Source organism: Canis lupus, chromosome 38 (assembly GCF_048164855.1).
Source record: "Canis lupus baileyi chromosome 38, mCanLup2.hap1, whole genome shotgun sequence".
NCBI classification, from domain to species: domain Eukaryota; kingdom Metazoa; phylum Chordata; class Mammalia; order Carnivora; family Canidae; genus Canis; species Canis lupus.
The window spans coordinates 12,702,678-12,722,068 of NC_132875.1; the positions used below are offsets into that span (position 1 = coordinate 12,702,678).

The 19,391-nt window shown below is 36.5% G+C and overlaps 1 protein-coding gene across 1 annotated transcript in view; it reads left to right on the forward strand.

Annotated features, from left to right (window-relative positions):
- The window catches only part of USH2A (usherin), a 691,295-nt gene that overhangs the window by 477,853 nt on the left and 194,051 nt on the right, over nucleotides 1-19,391 (forward strand). Inside the window, exons 44-46 of the mRNA XM_072814508.1 lie at nucleotides 5,540-5,749; nucleotides 7,102-7,304; nucleotides 11,459-11,571. Coding sequence (XP_072670609.1) covers nucleotides 5,540-5,749; nucleotides 7,102-7,304; nucleotides 11,459-11,571 — 526 coding nt within the window. The remainder of the gene's footprint in view (nucleotides 1-5,539; nucleotides 5,750-7,101; nucleotides 7,305-11,458; nucleotides 11,572-19,391) is intronic.

A 19,391-nucleotide genomic window follows, 5' to 3' on the forward strand; every position in this document is an offset into this window, starting at 1 on the left:
GAGTCGGCCACAAGAAGTAGTTTTGATTCCTCACATTTTCTAAGAAGTATTTAGTTGATGACACAGAGCTCTGCACCATAGAACTTGGGAAACTGAACACTGATTTGAGAATCTATGAGCAAGACACACTTTTTTTTTTAAGATTTTATTTATTTATTTATTTATTTATTTATTTATTTATTTATTCATGAGAGACACAGAAAGAGGCAGAGACATGGGCAGAGGGAGAAGCAGGCTCCCCACAGGGAGCCCCATGCGGGACTTACCCGGGATCACAACCTGAGCCAAAGGCAGATGCTCAACCACTGAGCCACCCAGGTGTCCCAGGACACACTTCTATTATAAAAAAAACCTTAATGGGATCCTTCCCAGTTTTTACGTTTGAACAAAATTGCCCCCTCCCATTGAGCTTGCTGACAAGAGACATGACTAAAGAATTCAATTCTAGACAAATTTGGACATCTATTAAATGGAGTGGTTTGCTATAATTGCTCTAGATCAGACCACAGACCTTTTTTTAAAAAGCCGGATAGTAAATACGTCAGGGTTTGCAGGCTATAATCTGTGTTGCAACTGCTCGACTTTGCCACTGTAGCATGAAAACATCAATAGATGACACTTAAACAAGCAGGACTGTGTTCCAGTAACAGTTTACTATAGACACTGAGATAAATTTTTCATATATTTTTCACACGTTACAAAATACTATTCTTTTGATTTTCTTCCAAACCATTTAAAAATGTAAAAAATATTTTAAGTTTGCAGGTTATATATAATCAGGTGGCAGGCCACATTTGGCCTACAAGCCAGATTTTGCCCATGGACCATCATTGACTGGCCCTAATATAGATGCTAAATATCCAGAGGACGTAATTGATTTTAACAGTAATCTTTAAAAATAATCCAGCAGCATATAAGGAGAGCATCATGTAAGTGCTGTAGCCGAGGACTTTCAGCTAGCCCACCTCACAACTGCTTTAAATTACTTGGGAATCTATTACAAAGGAGAAAGGACTGTTGTATATTTGAGAATCTGCTACAGCTAAGATCACATTTCTGACCAATATATAGAGATTACCACCCAAAATGGCATTTAATAGCAAAAATTATGTCCAGAGGTTATAACCTACTTCTTCTACAGTTAGAGCAACACCTTTACTCAGATAAATTTATGTGATCCATAAAATATGGGTTGTACATAATAGGATTAGAGTACCCAAGCAAATTTAACCTCATAGGAAATCCTCATCTTTTCTTGTTGCTTCAAACACAAGCTAGCACGTATAGCTCCAAATCATAGAACTTTAGCTCAAATATTCACACTTTAATTTCTAAGCCCACCTGGTTGCCACGGAAACACTTCAAATTCAAGAAGTCTCAAGTAAAACAAGTATTAAATCCTCTGTCCTATAATTACTCCTATGTTTTTCATTTTATGTAATGGGATTCACACAGAAACCAAAACCCTAAACCTGAGACCTCTGTAATTCCTTCTTACCCTTTCTAATTGCTCTGGTGTCACCTAAGGACCTTGGCTCCTTCCATCTAGTGGATCCACCATTCCCTTGGGCCTTGAAGTCCTCCAGGTAAGAGAACTAAAGATAATCAGAGATGGTCGGTTGCTCCAAAAATAGCCCAAATTGGCCATATAACCTCACCCAGCTGCAAGGAGCCCAGAAAATATATTCTGACTATTTGACAAAAAGAAAAAAGACATGGTGTTGGTGAATGCTTTTATCTTCTCTAGTGATTTCTAAAGTTAAATTGCTATTTGTCCTATTAATGCTATGGGTGGGTTCTTTTTTCCCATCACTTTCTATTTTTTGTACGACATAGAATCCAGTGTACTGTTACTTTCCTCTACCTTCTCACCTGCCATTTTCAATATTTGGTTTATAAATTATTATATAATTATTTTTACATAATTATTTTCTCTAAATAGTTTCCATTTTAATTATCAATTCTTTAACTTTCCCAATCTCAAATTCTGGATCTGGATTCACCTTTTCTGTCTTCTGGATAACATTATAGGGAACACTTTATCATTAAAGCTAAATAAATTCAATGAATCATTAACTCTTTATTAGTTATATATATATACATATTTTAAAATTTTTGTTCTAAATAAGAAAGTCTATTGTATTTACACATAAATAATGATTTAGATGTGTATGAAATTCTTGGATCAATAGATTTTCCCTCAGAATCTGATGAAATTATTCCATTGTCTTCTAACATTGAAAGTTCTGTATGAGAAGTCTGCAAGTTGCCTTTTTGTCCTTTGTAGTTGATCTTTTAATTTTTAGCTTACTTACCTTTGAAATGTTATAATATTCCATGACAGTCTGTGTTTGGATATATTGCCATTATTTTGATCAAAACTATATTAATTAATTCAATTTATGGACATAAACCTTTATGCTGGGTCAGGTTTTGTGGGATATTTATGTCCATGATTATTTATTCTATTTGTTTTTCAAGTTGATTAGATATTTTTATTCTCTGTCCTCAGTATCTATAATTCTGACTTTCATTGATTTCTTCTTAGTCATTTTCCTCTTTATTCTTTCCTACTGTGCACCTTTAATCTGCTTTTTTCTACTTTCCATGCAGATTTTAATTCTCCCATTGCTTTCTTATTTAAGCAACATCACTTAACATCCTTGTAATCATATCTGCCTTTTCATGATTATAGGTACATGTCCATAGAGGCTTCTTTTTCATAAAGGAATGTCCCCTTTGTTATTTTTAAAAACACAATGCAAATGTTTTCTAAAGCTTCCATTTCATTCTCAGAGAAGTAACACCCACACACACAAATATGCTTTTGAAGGTTCTCGACAATGTTTTCCCTGTCTTGGACTATGAAAAAGTCTTGTAACTTAATGTTTTTCTCTTTTAAAAAAAAGAGAACTATATTCAGGCTTAGTTTTTGCCAATATGCGGGGAGGGTGAAATTTACTTGGCTCTTCATTCCAGCTGTTTGGATTCTAACAGCATTCTTCTCTGAGAGATAGACTCAAGGTCAGCAGCCTTTAATTTTGTGCTGGCCTATTGAACTGAGGATGTATCTTCTGTTTCTTAGACAATTCAGTGACTTGGGAGGAGCCCACTGAAGTTTAAAAACCTGTTTGAACAATGAAAAAGCATACTACTGTTCATATACTGGTCCCAGAACTTCTCATAGGATGACTAGGATATTAAGATATAATACATGTCTACTATTTTTCTCTGTTTTGGACTCTGCACTGAAATGTCTAAATGAATGAGGAAAAAGAAATGGTGAAGCAGATGTTGGTGAGAGACAGGACAATGCAGAAATCTGGCACTTATTGCCCAGAGATGCTGCCTGTTTTTGGTTATAAAGATCTCTATATCGATTGCCACATTTTTCTATCAGTTGAGGGACAATAGATTTTGTTCTGTTTCAGATGGGTTGACATATGGTACATGGCTAAGAATGGGCATGTAATGGAATTTTATCCAGATATCAACATACAATCTTTGCTCATTTTGAACTTACAGTGCTAGCCACAATATTTTCAATGTATATACATACGTACATTGATTGGAACTTGATGGAAGAGATATTAGGCACATTTAATAACCCAGGTAAAACCCATTTATATTTGTCAGTAGAGTTTGAAAGCACTTTATCAAATTATATCTTTAGGGCTTGTATTTCTAACCAGAATCTTCACTTAACAAACTAAAATACAACATGAACTTCAAATCTAGTCCACTTTCCATTATATCTCAGCTGCCATAAATTAACAAGTAATGCTATTGTAAGCCAGTAGAAAATAATTCTAAAGAAAGAAGAAACTTTTACACTCATAGCACCAATGACTTGGCTATACTTGACTGGTATCATCTGGAAAAATATTGCTGGATATGAATAACCAGTTCCTGCCAATGCACAACATGACATCATTATTGAAGGCACTTAGATTTTGTGATATCAGAGAAAATAAAATCTTAATCCCCAGAGTTTTCCAAATTTGTCACTAAAGACCTCTTACTATTAATTCTTTCAACTATGCTATCATTCCGAACTTTTTCGACTATTGATAGAGATGAAAATCAAAGCAGTAGTGTTCTAAGCATTTTGTTTTGTTTTGTTTTTTAGATTTTATTTATTTATTCATGAGAGACACAGAGAAAGGCAGAGATATAAACAAAGGAAGAAGCAGGCTTCCTGTGGGAAGCCTGATGCAGGACTTGATCCCAGGACCCTGGGATCATGACCTGAGCCAAAGGCAGACGCTCAACCGCTGAGCCATCCAGGTGCCCCTGCTAAGCATTCAGTTTTTATGTGAGATCCCCAAGATCTTAATGAAAAGGGGTCCTTAAAAGAAAGTCTTATGTCCTCTAAAGCCATATTTCTTCACATGGCCATACATTTCAATCTCACATATCAGAGACACTGTACTTTAATAACCACAAAGAGAAATGCCACCTTTTCTTCCCAGGCCTTGGACTAGTGCTACTGAACTATTTTGATGCATACTTTGACATACAATTTCAGGAGGTTCATAAACCAACATTCCACTGCCCAATCCTAACATGAACCAAGGTAATAGTTTCTGCTTAAAGTCTTTAAAAATAATACTAATGTAAGTATTATAATGTGAGTATACTATAGTTTACCTATACTATTTCTTATCTAAGAAAATATTGCTTATCTAAGCTTATCTAAGCTGTTTTATGTCTTCTTTTTAAAGCGTCATTGTAGAAAGGTAATGAGAAGCAGAACTTAGGGCAAAAGAGGAACAATCAGGTAAAAGCAGAAAAAGAAAACAGTACACCAGTCTTTGAAAGGATAATGGTGGAGGAATTGATGAGTTATATTTGTGAGACAGGAAGTGATTGATTTGGGCACCCTTGAAGCGTTTGTCTACATCATAGAATCACAATAAACTAGGCGAAAAGAATGAGAACCTTAATAAGAATTCAGATATCATCCTGGGATCCTACTGAGCAAATCCTAAAGGAGAGCATGCTGTATCGCTCTACTACATCAGCAGTGTACATAACAGGATATCTGTCTAATATTCTTTTAGGTAACATTTAGCAGTTTTCAAAATGCCTCAAGTTCTGGGATCCGTGTCAGGAAATGCCCTGATTTGCATTAGCATAGACTTCTCTCAACATCGAATGATGTTACTTAGAAATGGAGGCTGTCCCATGTTTTGAATACTTTATTTTACTCTTAGTTTCCTTTTACAACTGTTATATTAAAGCTCTGATGACTAGTTGAAACACTGTAAGTAGTATAAATACAATATTTAAAGGAAATGTTAAGAGTTTATTTTCCTATAAAAATAAGTCTCTATGCCATTAATCATGGAGTGAGGGAAAGAAAATCGACTTTGTTATAAAAAAAAATAAAAACCAATGCCATCATAAAAAAGTTTCCATAAGCTTTCCATTTTCTCCTTCTAGAAACAGCTGATGATAAAGTTTATCCTCTGTCCTTTCCCCCAGAGACTCTTTTAGATCAGCCACATTTACACTATCCTGCATTTATTGTTAACAGCCTTTCAAGACCTACAAGGTGATGTTGAATATTATACACTTTTTTGGAGTTCTGCTACCTCAAATGAATCTCTCAAAATCCTCCCAGATGTAAACTCTCATGTCATCAGCCACTTAAATCCAAACACAGAGTATCGGATTTTTCTCTCTGTCTTCAATGGAGTCCACAGCATCAGTGGCGAAGTACTGCACGCAACCACTTTCGATGGGGGTGAGTCCAGATTTCAAGGGACACTTGGCTTCAGAGATGCAAATGAAATTGATTGATTCTTGCAGAGGTTGAGATCAGTCCTCCCTCCATTATAAAATTTCCGGTGTTGGAGGGAAGGGGGTTGGGGCTAAAATGCTTAAGTGCTTGCTGTCGTCAGGTGGCAGATCAATACAGGGTCCCTTAGAGACAGCAGCGCAAGGCTCTAATAATGGGATATTAGCCCAGTTTGTTCCTGTTCTTTCCAGTGTATGCTGAGTTTGGAGCTGAGTTCACATCAATAAACAGTGACATTTGGAAACTTTTTTTTTTTTTTTTTTTTTAAGATTTGCTCTCATTATGCTTTTCAAAAAGACAGCCAGGCACAGTGAGGGCTCTCCCTGAGTCACCAGAAACGGGAGGTGGAAGTTCAGCCACTGAGAAAAATTGCCTATGACTCATTTCTAAGCCAGGTAGCAAGGGGGAGGAAGCAAGGGAAGCAACTTGTGAATCTGAAATGTGTTTGGAATGGTCTTTCTAATCTTTTTGGCTTTATAAAGTCTCATTATAAACATTATAATATCATTACCTCCCAAGCAAGTGTTCCAGGTCATTAGCAGAGCACTTTAAGTGTGGAACCCATTTCCCTTTGCGGTGCCAAAGGTCGACACCTTTTGTTTATAAAATAGAATGGATCACAAGGACAATTTTTCAACTAGTTAAGATGGGTTCTTATGATAAAAATAGGTCTTTGCATAGTTATTTCTGACATGCTTGAATAATTGTGTAATTTAACGCCAAGCAAGATTTTTTTCCTAATGTTAGATTTCATCATTACCTATGGTAATCAACATTCAAAATCATTTACATAATGACAATATTGCATTATTGCTTCATATTGCTTGAGTTACAAGCTAGTAACATCAAATGATTTTTTACGTTCCACCAGCCTCAGCCTCAATGTATTTGAGTTTTATTTTTTGCTTAAGGAGCAAATTTTCTTTCCCCCCCCTCCTTTTTTTTTTTTTCTTTCCCTGGGAGGTAGGGAGTGAAAGGATGGGAAAAGAGACAAATAATAGATATGTGTTAGTGCTGCAGATGGGTGAATAATTTATCATCATATCCCACTGGTCACATAGTATTGAAGATTAGCACTATGCTGGTGGTATAAAGCATTTTACCACCAATTCTTATGGTTTCTAACTGAGAGTATAATAAGCCAATTTACAGAGGACTACAGACTGTGATAACTTCATCAGAGAAAAGCAGATAAGCAACGAACCCTTTGCTAAACCTAAATACTAATCTGCATTTAGTTTAACAAGTGCTTTTTCAGGGACAGCTGGAGTTTATTCAGTTTCTTCCTTTAATTCTAGAGCCTCAGGGCATGCTTCCTCCAGAGGTTGTCATCATCAACAGTACAGCTGTACGTGTCATCTGGACATCTCCTTCAAACCCAAATGGTGTTGTCACTGAATATTCTGTCTATGTAAATAATAAGCTCTACAAGACTGGAATGAATGTGCCTGGGTCTTTCATTCTGAGAGACCTGTCTCCCTTCACTATCTATGACATTCAGGTTAGAACACTGTTTTTTTGATGGTTAAGCTTATAGGTATGTTAAATAAAACATGCTGGGCTATGTCTCTAAGTGGATACCTTCCGTCTTGGTTACAGATTATTTATGTACTGGGGGAGGGGAGAGAAAAGAGGGGAAATGATTAGGATTAAATCTATTTGCTGTGGGCAAACACATGCGTCTCTGGAGAGAAGATAATCGTAATATGGAAAGCAGTGGCGATGATATTCTCACCGGCAAAATGGGGCAAGTCATATATTTGCAGGAAATCTTACCGTGCAGCTTACCTTTGTCCTGCCTGGTTCTTTTACTGATAGCAAAATCAGAATCAGCCTGTGAATGTGGAGACATTTTTTTTATCCCTATTTCTGCTATTTACTAATTTAATAACTTCCAAGGAATTACATAATCTGTCTAGGGCAAATTGTCCTTTTTTTTTTTTTTTAAGGGTAATGGATGCTTTTTTTTTTTTTTAAGATTTTATTTATTTATTCATGTGAGACACACAGAGAGAGAGGCAGAGACACAGGCAGAGGCAGAAGCAGGCTCCACACAGGGAGCTGACGTGGGACTCGATCCCGGGTCTCTAGGATCAGGCAAGGGTAATGGATCTATGACTTGAAGCATTCTATCCAACTCTAGCATTCTGTGATTCTCAAGGCAACGAGACAACAGAAATGAATGTCCGGCAGGCAAGATATATTAAAGGGTTTTACTACATGTGTGGCAACCCTCACCTATGTGAGAAGAATTGTATTTAGACCTTTTTGCCCTTGAACCTCTTTGAGAATCTGATACTTATTTTATATTTTATAATTCTAGGGCACTCTGCCCTAGAAAAACATGTATATAATTATATGACAGAAGTTAAGAGTGCAGTTTCAGAGTGCATTGACCACTGAGATCCAACTCATAGACCTCTTTGAGATCTACTGACCTTCACAAGAGAAAAAAATATAGAGACAACTAAGGCATTTACAAGGAACTTTTCCCCAAGGAATTGGGAGTCTTCTTACAGTGCTAGGATATAAAAGGTAATAAGGCCAGATGTAGAAATGAATGATAAAAACAGTGTTTCAGAAACTCAAATTTTATAGAGAAGGGTTGCAATTTGGTAAATTTTTAAATAAACTATACTACCTCTAACATTCATAGAGCTTTGTAAATAATTTTCAAAAGGTTTAACTTTGACCACAGAACCTTCTCACTGACTTTGTCCATTCAATGCTATGGCTTTCATTTTTCCGTCTCCTTCTTTCCCCCACATTTAAAGGTGAAACATACACAATCATCTGGCCACAACCAAGCTTTAGCCTCTCCCACTGCTGGGCCTAGCTTCCTCAGAAAACAAAATAAAAGCATATTTGATAAAAGAAGAAAGATATGTTTATTAGTTTTCATTATACTCTGTGATTTCCATTAACCCACCCAAATTATCTTAGCCTAGATTATGTAGAGTGATGTTTATGTTCATGGTTCTTAGAGTGAGCCCATATGTGCATGTACATCATAGGTCAGATTATAAAATAAAAATCACACTCAAAATAATTAGCCATAGTTTTATGAACAAGGTTAGTTTAGGAAGGTGATGGAGGATTTGCTCTTTTGGGCCCTCATGGAGAAAGTTGACTGAGTCCTCAAAAGGCAATTTATTCATTTGCTTTATTAGGACTCAAAATGCAATGTAAGGTAAGATCACTGGGTGCTATTGCACTCATGTCCTGATTCAACTTTCTTACTATATAGCAAGAGTTGATATGTAAGTGGTTCAGGCATGTTCTACTATGAAAGGCTTCACTCATACCTACTGGTTTGAGTCATAGTGGCCTAAGGAGAGAGCATTTTGTTCAGACTTGGGACATGGAAAAAGATAAGGAGACAAAAGACCAAATTAGAATCTCATACTTAAATTGTGATTAGTAACTAAGATGTTCTTATTCTTGATAACTATATTTTTGTGAAACTCTTCACAGTCCAGGAATGCTGCACTTGAAATAGTTGTTGAATTGCTAGAAATTTGAATATCAAATTCCAGTGATTTTCATTTATGATGTCAGAGATGATTTGGCTCCATTTAAAATGTGCACCTTGGGATCCCTGGGTGGCTCAGCGGTTGAGCACCTGCCTTCAGCCTAGGGCGTGATCCTGGAGTCCTGGGATCGAGTCCCACATCAGGCTTCTTGCACAGAGCCTGCTTCTCCCACTGCCTGTGTCTCTGCCTCTGTGTGTGTGTGTCTCTCATGAATATATAAATAGAATCTTTAAAAAAATAAAAATAAAAATAAAATGTGCACCTAATTGATATGCCTAATACTTTAGAATTAAGGTTCTCTGTGTTAACCCCCTCTGTAAAATAGGTATTGATTATAAAGCAGACACATAGAGGCCAATGCAAATATCTACTTTTTTTGAATGAATTCCTTTATATATTCCATTTTAAAGGGAATAATAATTTCAGTTTTCGATTCAATTTTATTTTTAATGTGAATCTGTAAACCTTTATATATTTGTGTTTCATTCACATTTCGCAATATAGCTATAACAGCAGAAACCTGCCCCAGAGCTGGAGACTTGGAATATTACCTTAGGAAGGGTGGGGAAAAAAAAAATTGACACATTTTTCCAAAGTCAAAATAAAAGCTTTCTGGAAAAACATTTGGGTATAGCTAAGTAGTTTAGAACCTAAAGCTATAAGACAAGAAAGAAAAAAAAAAAAAAAAGAACCTAAAGCTATGCTTAATATTTAGATAATAAAACAATAGGGTATAGTAAAGCTCAGATCATATATCTCATATCTTACCAGCTTGATCAATTTCCCTGATTTCTCTAATCCCCAATTTACAAACCAGACTTGTGAGGACTCAGTAAAGTTATTTGTGCGAGTACCCATTATAATATTGGGCACATTTTTATATAATAAATTCAGCTGAGTTGATTTTGAGTTATCTTATTATGTCCCATATAGTCAAATATTCCCCAATACGCATGAAGCTTTATTGTCATTAATTCAAGTATAGTTTAAGTGTATTTTAAGTTCCTTTGACTTTAAATTATTTGGGGTTTCATTGGACATACTCAGAGTGGAGGACCTTGACAGTGTCCAAATATCTACTAAATATTACCTTAAAACACTGTATGGCACAAATAATGAGCACAACTTCAACAGCACAATAAAAATGTACCTCAACTCCCATTTATGTGCAAAATGCCCCATGAATAAAATGACATAACTACCAAATACAGTAAGAATCGAATTTGTTTTTTCTCAACTGCCAGTGGATAGTCGGAGGACTGCTTCACTTAAAAGCTCAGTGTTAGTGATTAAGATTCACCTGTTTCCTTCTCTCTTCCATTGATGTATTAGGTGCTGAAAGTAAATTAGTGTTGGAAAAAGTACAGTTTCTCTTTGGCTTATCCCTTCATTGGGAACAGAATGATGTCGCTTTGTGGAGGTTCCACTAGCAGGCTTCTGTACCCTTCATTTGTCTCTCCTCCCTCTACCTGAATATGTTCCTCTTGTGTTACTAAGGCTTGATCAACTCGATTTCTAATCTTTAGTTACTCCACTCTCCTCAGTTTTTATTCAGAATAGGTGGTAGAATTAAAGGGGTAAATGATGATTTTCTGCTGTGATTAAGGTAAAAATACAATTGCAGCTGGAACAAATGGATATAAAATAGCTCAGCCACATTGGAAGGCTTCTTTGGCCTCATTTTTCTTCTGTTTCACATTAGCATTTCAGCTATTGGTTATAAAGTGTCAGGACTTCTGGAAGATATCATCATTACACTACCTGGTTACAGATCTAGAGAGCAGTACGCAGTGATAACCCATTCTGCGTGCAGACATCTTCCATTCCTTAACTGTGCTCCAAATAGATTAATATATCTGTCTCTTTCTGAATGGTTGGAACCAGAGACTAAACATCACCATTTTAATCACTAAATCAATTGTCTTGAGCTCATTTCTATGTTCAATTCTGAGTTCATCCCAGTGGAGTCAATTAACATCAAAAATTAATATTTATAGAACTCCAAGAAGTTGTAGAGAACTGTAGGAGAGTCCTATGAAATGAGGGTAGATGGATTTGATCCATTGGCAGTCTATAGTTTGAAAATAATTGGATTTGTTCTCTTGCAAATTGCTGTTTGCAGGTTGAAGTCTGCACCAAATATGCCTGTGTGAAAAGTAATGGAACCCAATTCACCACTGTGGAAGATACCCCGAGTGATATACCAACACCTACAATTCATGGCATCACTTCAAGGTAATGTTTTTTGCCAGTTAATCCAAGGAAATGATCATAAGCAATGAAAGTTAAAATCAAAGATTTTATCCCAGCAATGACAATCTTATTTAAAAAGTTGCTATAAAAATCTACATAAATCAAGGGGTACCTGAGTGGCTCAGTCTTTTATGCATCAGACTCTTGATTTCCGCTCAGGTCATGGTTTCAGGATTGTGCGATTAAGCCCCATGTAGGCCTCCGCACTGAGTGTGTAGCCTACTTAAGATCCTCTTTCTCTCCTTCTGCCGCCCCACCCACCCCAAATCTGTAAATTAAATTTTTGGATTATTATTTGTTGATCTTCACTGGACACATCTTTTAATGTTTAGGTTTTAATGTCCCTGATTTTCCAGTTTCACTTCCCTTTATTTAGTAATCTGTGGACAAATGCCTAAATGCATGAAAAAATTCCTATATTTAAATGTGTCCTTAAGTGAAATCTGCTTAACTAAGTCCACCATTTCAAATGCTAATCTCCTTAGAAATAACCTCCCAGATCTACCCAGAAATGTTTAGCCAAATATCTGGGCACTTTGTGGCTTCAGTCAAGTTGATGCATAAAATTAACCATAAAAAAATTCAAGGTTCCTCACCTCCATATTATGCATGCAGATGTCTACTTCTCTTGCTCTCTGGCATATTCCACTCCCAGGAGACCAGAAGTATATTCTCTGGAGAAACAGAGATGCCTATGAATTAAGGCTACTTAGACACAGTGGAAAGCTGGAATGAAGGGCAATCTAAAACTCAAAGTGGAAGACTACAATTGGAAGGATAAAAGCCTTTGTTGCCTTCACTGGGACTGTTCTCAAAAGCAAAAATTGTGAGAAGAATGTTGAAACCCCCAAATATAATTGTGAGCTTATCTATTTCTTTTTTAGAACTACCAGTTTTTTGCCCCATGTATTTTGATGCTTTATTAGTAGGTGCATAAACGTTCAGGATTGCTATGTCTTGGTAAATTGATTCGTTCATTATTGTGTAAAATCCCTTTTGTTTCCTGATAATTTTCTCAATATCAAGCATAGTTTGTCTGATACTAATACAGCTGCTTCAACTTCCTTTTGATTTGTGTAATTTTGAGTGATTTTAGTTTGTTTCCTGGACATTTTGAATATTAGATTGTGATCATTTGAGTCCTGTTAAAAATTTGAAGGATTTTTGTTTGTTTCATTTAGCAGGTAATCATCTGGTTAGCTTCAGACTGCAGATACTGTCTTGCTTTGGGTGCTCAGTGATTCCAATGACAGCCCACTTTTCAAAAGTTTTGCTATGCTGCTTCATGTCTGCTCCATGTGTGCACCTTTCAGAAACTAATCTGGTATTTGTTTGAGGAACTATGTAATGATTCAGGTCTCAAAGTCTTTGCTATGATGCTCAGATTTCTTTTGCATGGGAAGCAATCATACACGTACAGTTTGGAGTTGAGTCAGGACTTGTGTTGGTTCATACACAGAGTTAGAAGATCACCTAGCTTTCTCTTCTCTGAGATTTCTCCCACATTTTCCAGATCACTTGTACCTCCTCTGTGGGATCTTTGGCTAGAAAGACATGGTTTCTCTTAGAATTTTAGCTTTCCAAGTTCCTTACATTTTATTTAAATGAGGCTGTGTTGGGGAAATAAGATAAGAGACAATAGAAGGAAAAACAGGGATACCCTCCCACATACTATTTGGGAGCCACACAAGAGCCCCTTTTCCTGGTTCCTGGTTCTTCTGGTCAGAAAGAGATTTTTCTCTTTCTGGGATTTTAGATTCCCATTTGGCCAGCACTGCTATAATACAGCTCCTTGAATAGAATCATCCTCAGAACAGAGGAAAAAAAGAAAACAAGAAAACAGGAATTTCCCTCAGACCTTCTGGCTTGTAAGGCCTTTTGTACTCTGGCCAGAAAGACAGAGTTTCTCACAGGTTTTTCTTGCTCAGTGCACAGTTCTACACCAGGTTGCTCTTAGGTTAAAATGGGAGATGAAAGAGGGGAAACTCTGACAAATTCATCCTTTAATTTATTTTCAAGTTTTGGCTCTCCTCCTGATCTGCCTCTATTGTTAACTTTTCAGAACCCTTGGGTGGTTGCTTCTTGTAATTTCTACACACTTTCTAGTGGTGATCAGTCAGAAAGACAGGCTGTAATAGGTTTACTCCATATTGGCCAGCTACAGATATATAAATATAAATATATAGTATATATAGTATACTATATAATATATATACACACTATGTGTGTGTGTGTGTATATATACATACATATATACATATATACATATATATATATAGTTGTGGTTAAAAAATATATATTCCAATCCCTTTGGCAACTTTTTTTCCTTTTTTTTAAAGGTTTATTTATTTATTTGTTTATTTGGGGGGGGCAGAGGGAGAGGGAGAGGGAGAGAGAGAGTCTCAAGTAGACTCCCCACTGAACGGGAACTCAATGCAGGGCTCAATCTAACGACCCTGAGATCATGACCTGAGCTGACCAAGAGTCAGATGTTTAACTGACTAAGCTACCCAGGAACCTCAACTTTGTTTTCTTTTTATTTTTCTGTTTCTTCCTTCCTTCCTTTTTTTTTTTTTTTCTTTTTTTGGTCAAAATCTAGAAAAAACTTGACAGAAATCATTCACAATCAAATATTGGCAAGAAAAATCTTTCCTTTCTAAAAATGATTCATCATAGAAAAGCAACATTTTCCAAAGGCAAGACTCTAATGAGCAGCTATAGGCTGCCAAGCCATTAATCAAAATTATACCAACAGCAAAGCAGTTAGCCTCCTATGTGCATCTTATTGTTTGTGTAATTTTATTATACTTCTGGCAATGTAAACTTGTTAGTTATGTTTTTTTTTTTTATTTTGGTTCAAAAAATCTCTTTTATATTAGCAACAGACAAAATCAAATGAGAAATTCTTCCAGAAAAATGTCAGGAGACTGAGTTAACTTCTATAGCACTTTAAATAATTTGGTTTCTAATAAGACACACAATTCTTAGATTCTTTGTTTATTTTTGGAAGGACAAAATAGTGACATTTAATTTTCATGTATTATAATAACATATACAGAGAGTGTATCAGCCTGTTTGATTATATGCATGAACTGCATTAACTCATCTTTGTCTTGGCCTTAACTTATATGACATCTGTAGCACAAGCATTTATGCATGTTTTTTTCTATTGTGAATAAACCAAAGATGCTCTAGCACACATGTCGAAAGATCACATGAGCCCTTCTAGTTCTGTAAGCTGCTCCTCCAGAAACAAACTCTGTTTCTACATCACATTTCCATACTTGTCATATTATCATCAGCTGCTTCTATATCCCAAAAGAATACTAACTAGTGATCGATAGCCCAGACATGTCTGGCCATGGCCTACACGTGCCCTGGGTAGTTCATTTATTTGCCTTGGTGGATTTGCTAGAGTGGAATTTAATCAATAGTTAATTCATTAATTCTGGTCCTTGAGAATGTAGAGTCTATGCTGGATGAAGATAGCTAGCTGGCTCTGGCTTGGATTGAAATATGACAAACACAGGAGCTGACAGCTTCACTTGATGCTGGGCTGCCTGGAAAGTTTACTTATTTATTCTCTATACATAGATAAGCTGAAAAAGAGAAAAGAGGAACATAAACAGGAAAGAGTTTTATTAGTTACTGCTAGTATTTCAAAATGCATGATTTCCAGGGGCGAGGGTCAAAGGAAAGCAGAGAGAGAACACAGATCATGTCTTTCATTGTCTTTAATTGGAACCATGGCAGTGTTTTCAGCTCCAAATCAGTTCAGGGCTGTATTATTGATGAGGAGTCTGTGGTATAATGTCTTTGTAGCATTTGCAAATAATTGTTTGAAAATTTGCCTGAAGCTACTGAATGATATAAATGATATTTTTACATACCAACTTCTCAGAAGCCTTTATGAAAGCAGCACAGGCTGTGTGTGTCTTTAAATGAAGGTTAAACCACTATCATCATTTATAAATCTCCTTATGTGCTCAAATTATTTGGTTTGGGGTTGAAAATAGCAAAAAAGGTTAGAGCTTGTGGAAAAAGAATTTTCCTCTTTTTGACTCACCAAATTTGAGGTGAAACTTTGAGCCTCTATTTTTTATTTTTTTATTTTTTTAGAATATGACTTTTTTATATATATATACAACCAGAGAATCATTTCTATCCTTAATTTTCCCTCTCTGACTTTTTTCATGACTGATAGCTTGAACACTGAAGTAAAATTTTGTATTTTGTGTGAAAAAAAAGTTTAGGCTGTGGTTTATTTTATTCTTTTTTTTAATAGAGAGAATATTGGACTGTAGATGTAATATGTCAAATTAAGTCTTCTTCATCCATATTCTAAACTCCCTCCCTTACCAATATGGACAAGTGTAGATACATACTAATTTGGACTAGAACTTTCTGTTAGAGTTTTTTGTTTGTTTTTTGTTTTGTTTTGTTTTGTTTTTAAAGTAGGTTCAATGCCCAACATAGGGCTCAAACTCACAACCCCAACATCAAAAGTTACATATTTTACCAACTGAACCAGCCAGGTGCCCCTCTGTTAGAGTCTGTAAGGGATATGGGAAGGCCTCTTAAAAGGGATCACTTGAAGTATATTTACTATTGTTGTACAGATAAAATCAAGTCTTATAATTCAGGAATTATTGTTTTAATAGCCAGTGGGTTCTGATGATCAGAGACATTTTTTGAGACATTTTTTTTTATTAAAATACCTCACAGAATATTGAGCTTACTTTTAAGACTGCCATCAGTGTCCTCATTTCCTCAGCAACCCCTCTTTCCTAAACTCCTATAACTTCTCTACCTCTTGAAGCTCCCAGAGAAGTTGCTCAGTGCCTGAGGTAGACTGTGTACCTCTCAGCAAAATACAGCTTTTCCTAATTTATTTTGGCCCTTAATGGCCATGCTGTCCCCTGTACTCTGAACACCCATTCATTTCTTTTATTAGGTCCATCCCAAATCCATTTATTCATCATGGGTGTCTTGAAGAGAAAGACTCTCCCTCCTAATCATGGAGTTTAAACATCACAGTTTTGGTCATTCTGATGTCTCGAAGACACCTCCCCAGACTCCAGTTTCATGTATGCAATTTTCCATCGATTTTCTGTGTTGCTGTCCACCCACCACCTCAAGCCTCAGAAGTTCATTTTCATCTAACCCATCATCTTTTCCAACGTCCCGTCCCTTTTCACAAATGCACCACCACCTGTGTACTGTCACAGACATGTATCTTTGAATTTGTTTAATCCCCTGAGTTCACTAAATATCAATTTTGGTATGTTTCCTTTTGAAGCATCTTCTTATATGTGTTTCTTTTCTCCATTTCTAACACTGCCACCTTGGCTCAAGTTTTCATCATTTAAGTTTATGTAACCAGTTTATGGAGCTGTCTTTATTCAATGAGATACAAAGAGGTAAAATCTTTGCTTTTTGCTCTTTACTTGCTGCCTAAACCATAATCCTTTGGCTGTGATCTTCTCAACTCTTGAAAGTCTCTCCGAAACATCCTATGGCTTTAGAATTATTTTTAGTTATGAGTCTCATTTTGATAATTAAGATTCATGATCAAGTATTAAAAAGTCTTTTCTATCTCCAGCAAAATACTAAGCTCCTGTTTGATTCAACGATTCTACTGCTTCATAAGCTCAGGCCTGATCGCCACTTGCCTGGTCCCCTCTCCTTGCTCTTTCCCTCCTTTTATCCAGTATGTTCTCATCTCAATGTTATTTCACTGGCATCACTGGGTGGCCACCAAAGCTCTCTGTGTGTCAAGTGGCACTTTACTGGACAATTGTGTTTCCCTTGAGAGGTCCCAAGAGGATCTCTGCATAGCCAAATTTCGTCACACGAGTGTGATCCTCAATAACTGATCTGTTGTGGTGCCAACAGAGTAAGACATCCCAGGGACTCTTCTTCCTGGAGTGTCCTCTTCCTAGAAGGCTGCCACCACGAGCAGTGTACCTGCAAGCTGGCTCAAGCCTAGCTCTGTTGCAAAGCATCTCATGGCTCAGGAGAAGCTCACTGATCTGTGCCATGTGGCACTCTGCACTTTACCTTTTCATTGCAGCTGCTCTGGACAATACCTAACCTCTAATCTTTCTCTAAAGGAAAACACTTTTTCTTTGCTTATATAGACTGTCAAACTCCATGTCAAGCTGTTTGCAAACTCCTTACTATCCTCCAAGGACAGCAACAGATTGAACTTACACATTTTTGCATCTCAGTAAATACCAACCATGAGAAACAAGTGCCTCCAATTTCTCTACTTCCAGTTTCTTCTAAGTGACATATTTGGAATGCTTTCTTCAGCTTAGGGTATGCCAGTGGAAATTAGGGGGTGGATTTGATGTCATTCTTCACTAAGTAAATAATTAACTCCTCTTTCATCCTTGCCTCAAAAACCTCCAACCTCCAATGGCTTTCCAACACACTCAAAAACACATTCAGTAATTTCTGTGTTCTATAAAATCCTACATCATCTGCAATCCCCCAGTCCAGCCTTCCCCATCCCTCCTGATCTCATTTTCCAACATTCTATCTCTTGCTCAGTCCAGTCCAGTCCTATTAGATTCACTGGCTGTTCAACAAGCCTCAGTGCCTTTTACACATCCTGTTCCCTCTGCTTGGAGACTTCTCTGGGCTTGTTTCACCCCTTCTTTCCGATTTCTACATGGAAGAAGCAGGCCTGCTCAGACTACCAACCTGGCATATGATATACTTACGTGTTTCTTTACTGTCCCTCTTCTCCAAGAAAAATGTAAGTTTTATGAAAAAAAAAAGGGGTGGGTGGGTGGGCTTTACCTATCTTGCTCACTGATCACTAGAGAACAGTGCCTGACATCTATGAGGTATTTCATAAATACTCACTAAATATTTAGTGAGAGTTTCTAAAACTCTCCTAGAATTCCATTTATTTTTGGTTGTTCTGGGTGATGAGACAATGTTAAAGAGCATTTTTATCCTCAGAATTCAATAGAACCTTGCTGTTCCCCTTAGAGGTGAAATACCACTTTTAAATGGAGAAACTCATTATCTGTCATCCTCAGTTTGGGGCTGTAGTTCAAACTCCCATTCCCCATTCACATTCTTTCCTAGTTGAGTTGCTAATGTAGCTCACTGACATTTTTCTCTACCCCAAGTCTCTTCCACTCTAACTTGTCAGGTTATTAATTCAAAGGGGCTTTATATTCTGATGGTGACAACACTCACAATCATACTATTTCATGATCAAACTCAGCATGGTATTTGTGGGACTCCAGAAAATTTTTTCTTTTATTCAAATTTACCCTCCTTTACTGCTGGATGCAGCTTATTCATTCATCAAGTTGATCACATTAATCTTCCATACACACCTAGGCTGATTTCCACCCCTTACTTTTGCTTATGTTGGTTTTCCTGCCCAGAATCTTTCCATCCTTATTCCCTAATTCAAGTCCACAGCCATTTGTCCCATGAGACCTTCATTGTTTTGTGTAGAACACAGTGATCTTTGCTTATGTGTTTTTATAATATCTGTAGCCTAAACACATTTAAACACTCAATTTTACATTGCTATATAACATTTAAATGCTTCGTGTATACATGTTTTATATCTCCTATTACCCAAGCACACACATTTTGTCTTGATTTTTCACCTATTACAAGTTACGCTAAATATCCTAATACATAATTAAATATTCTAATGCTTTGAGAGATGAGAGTTGATTTTTTCATCATATATTTATTTAATCCTACATTAAAAATTACCTGATCGTTTGTGATAGCCATAATCTGGAAGAACTTTAGTGTTACATACA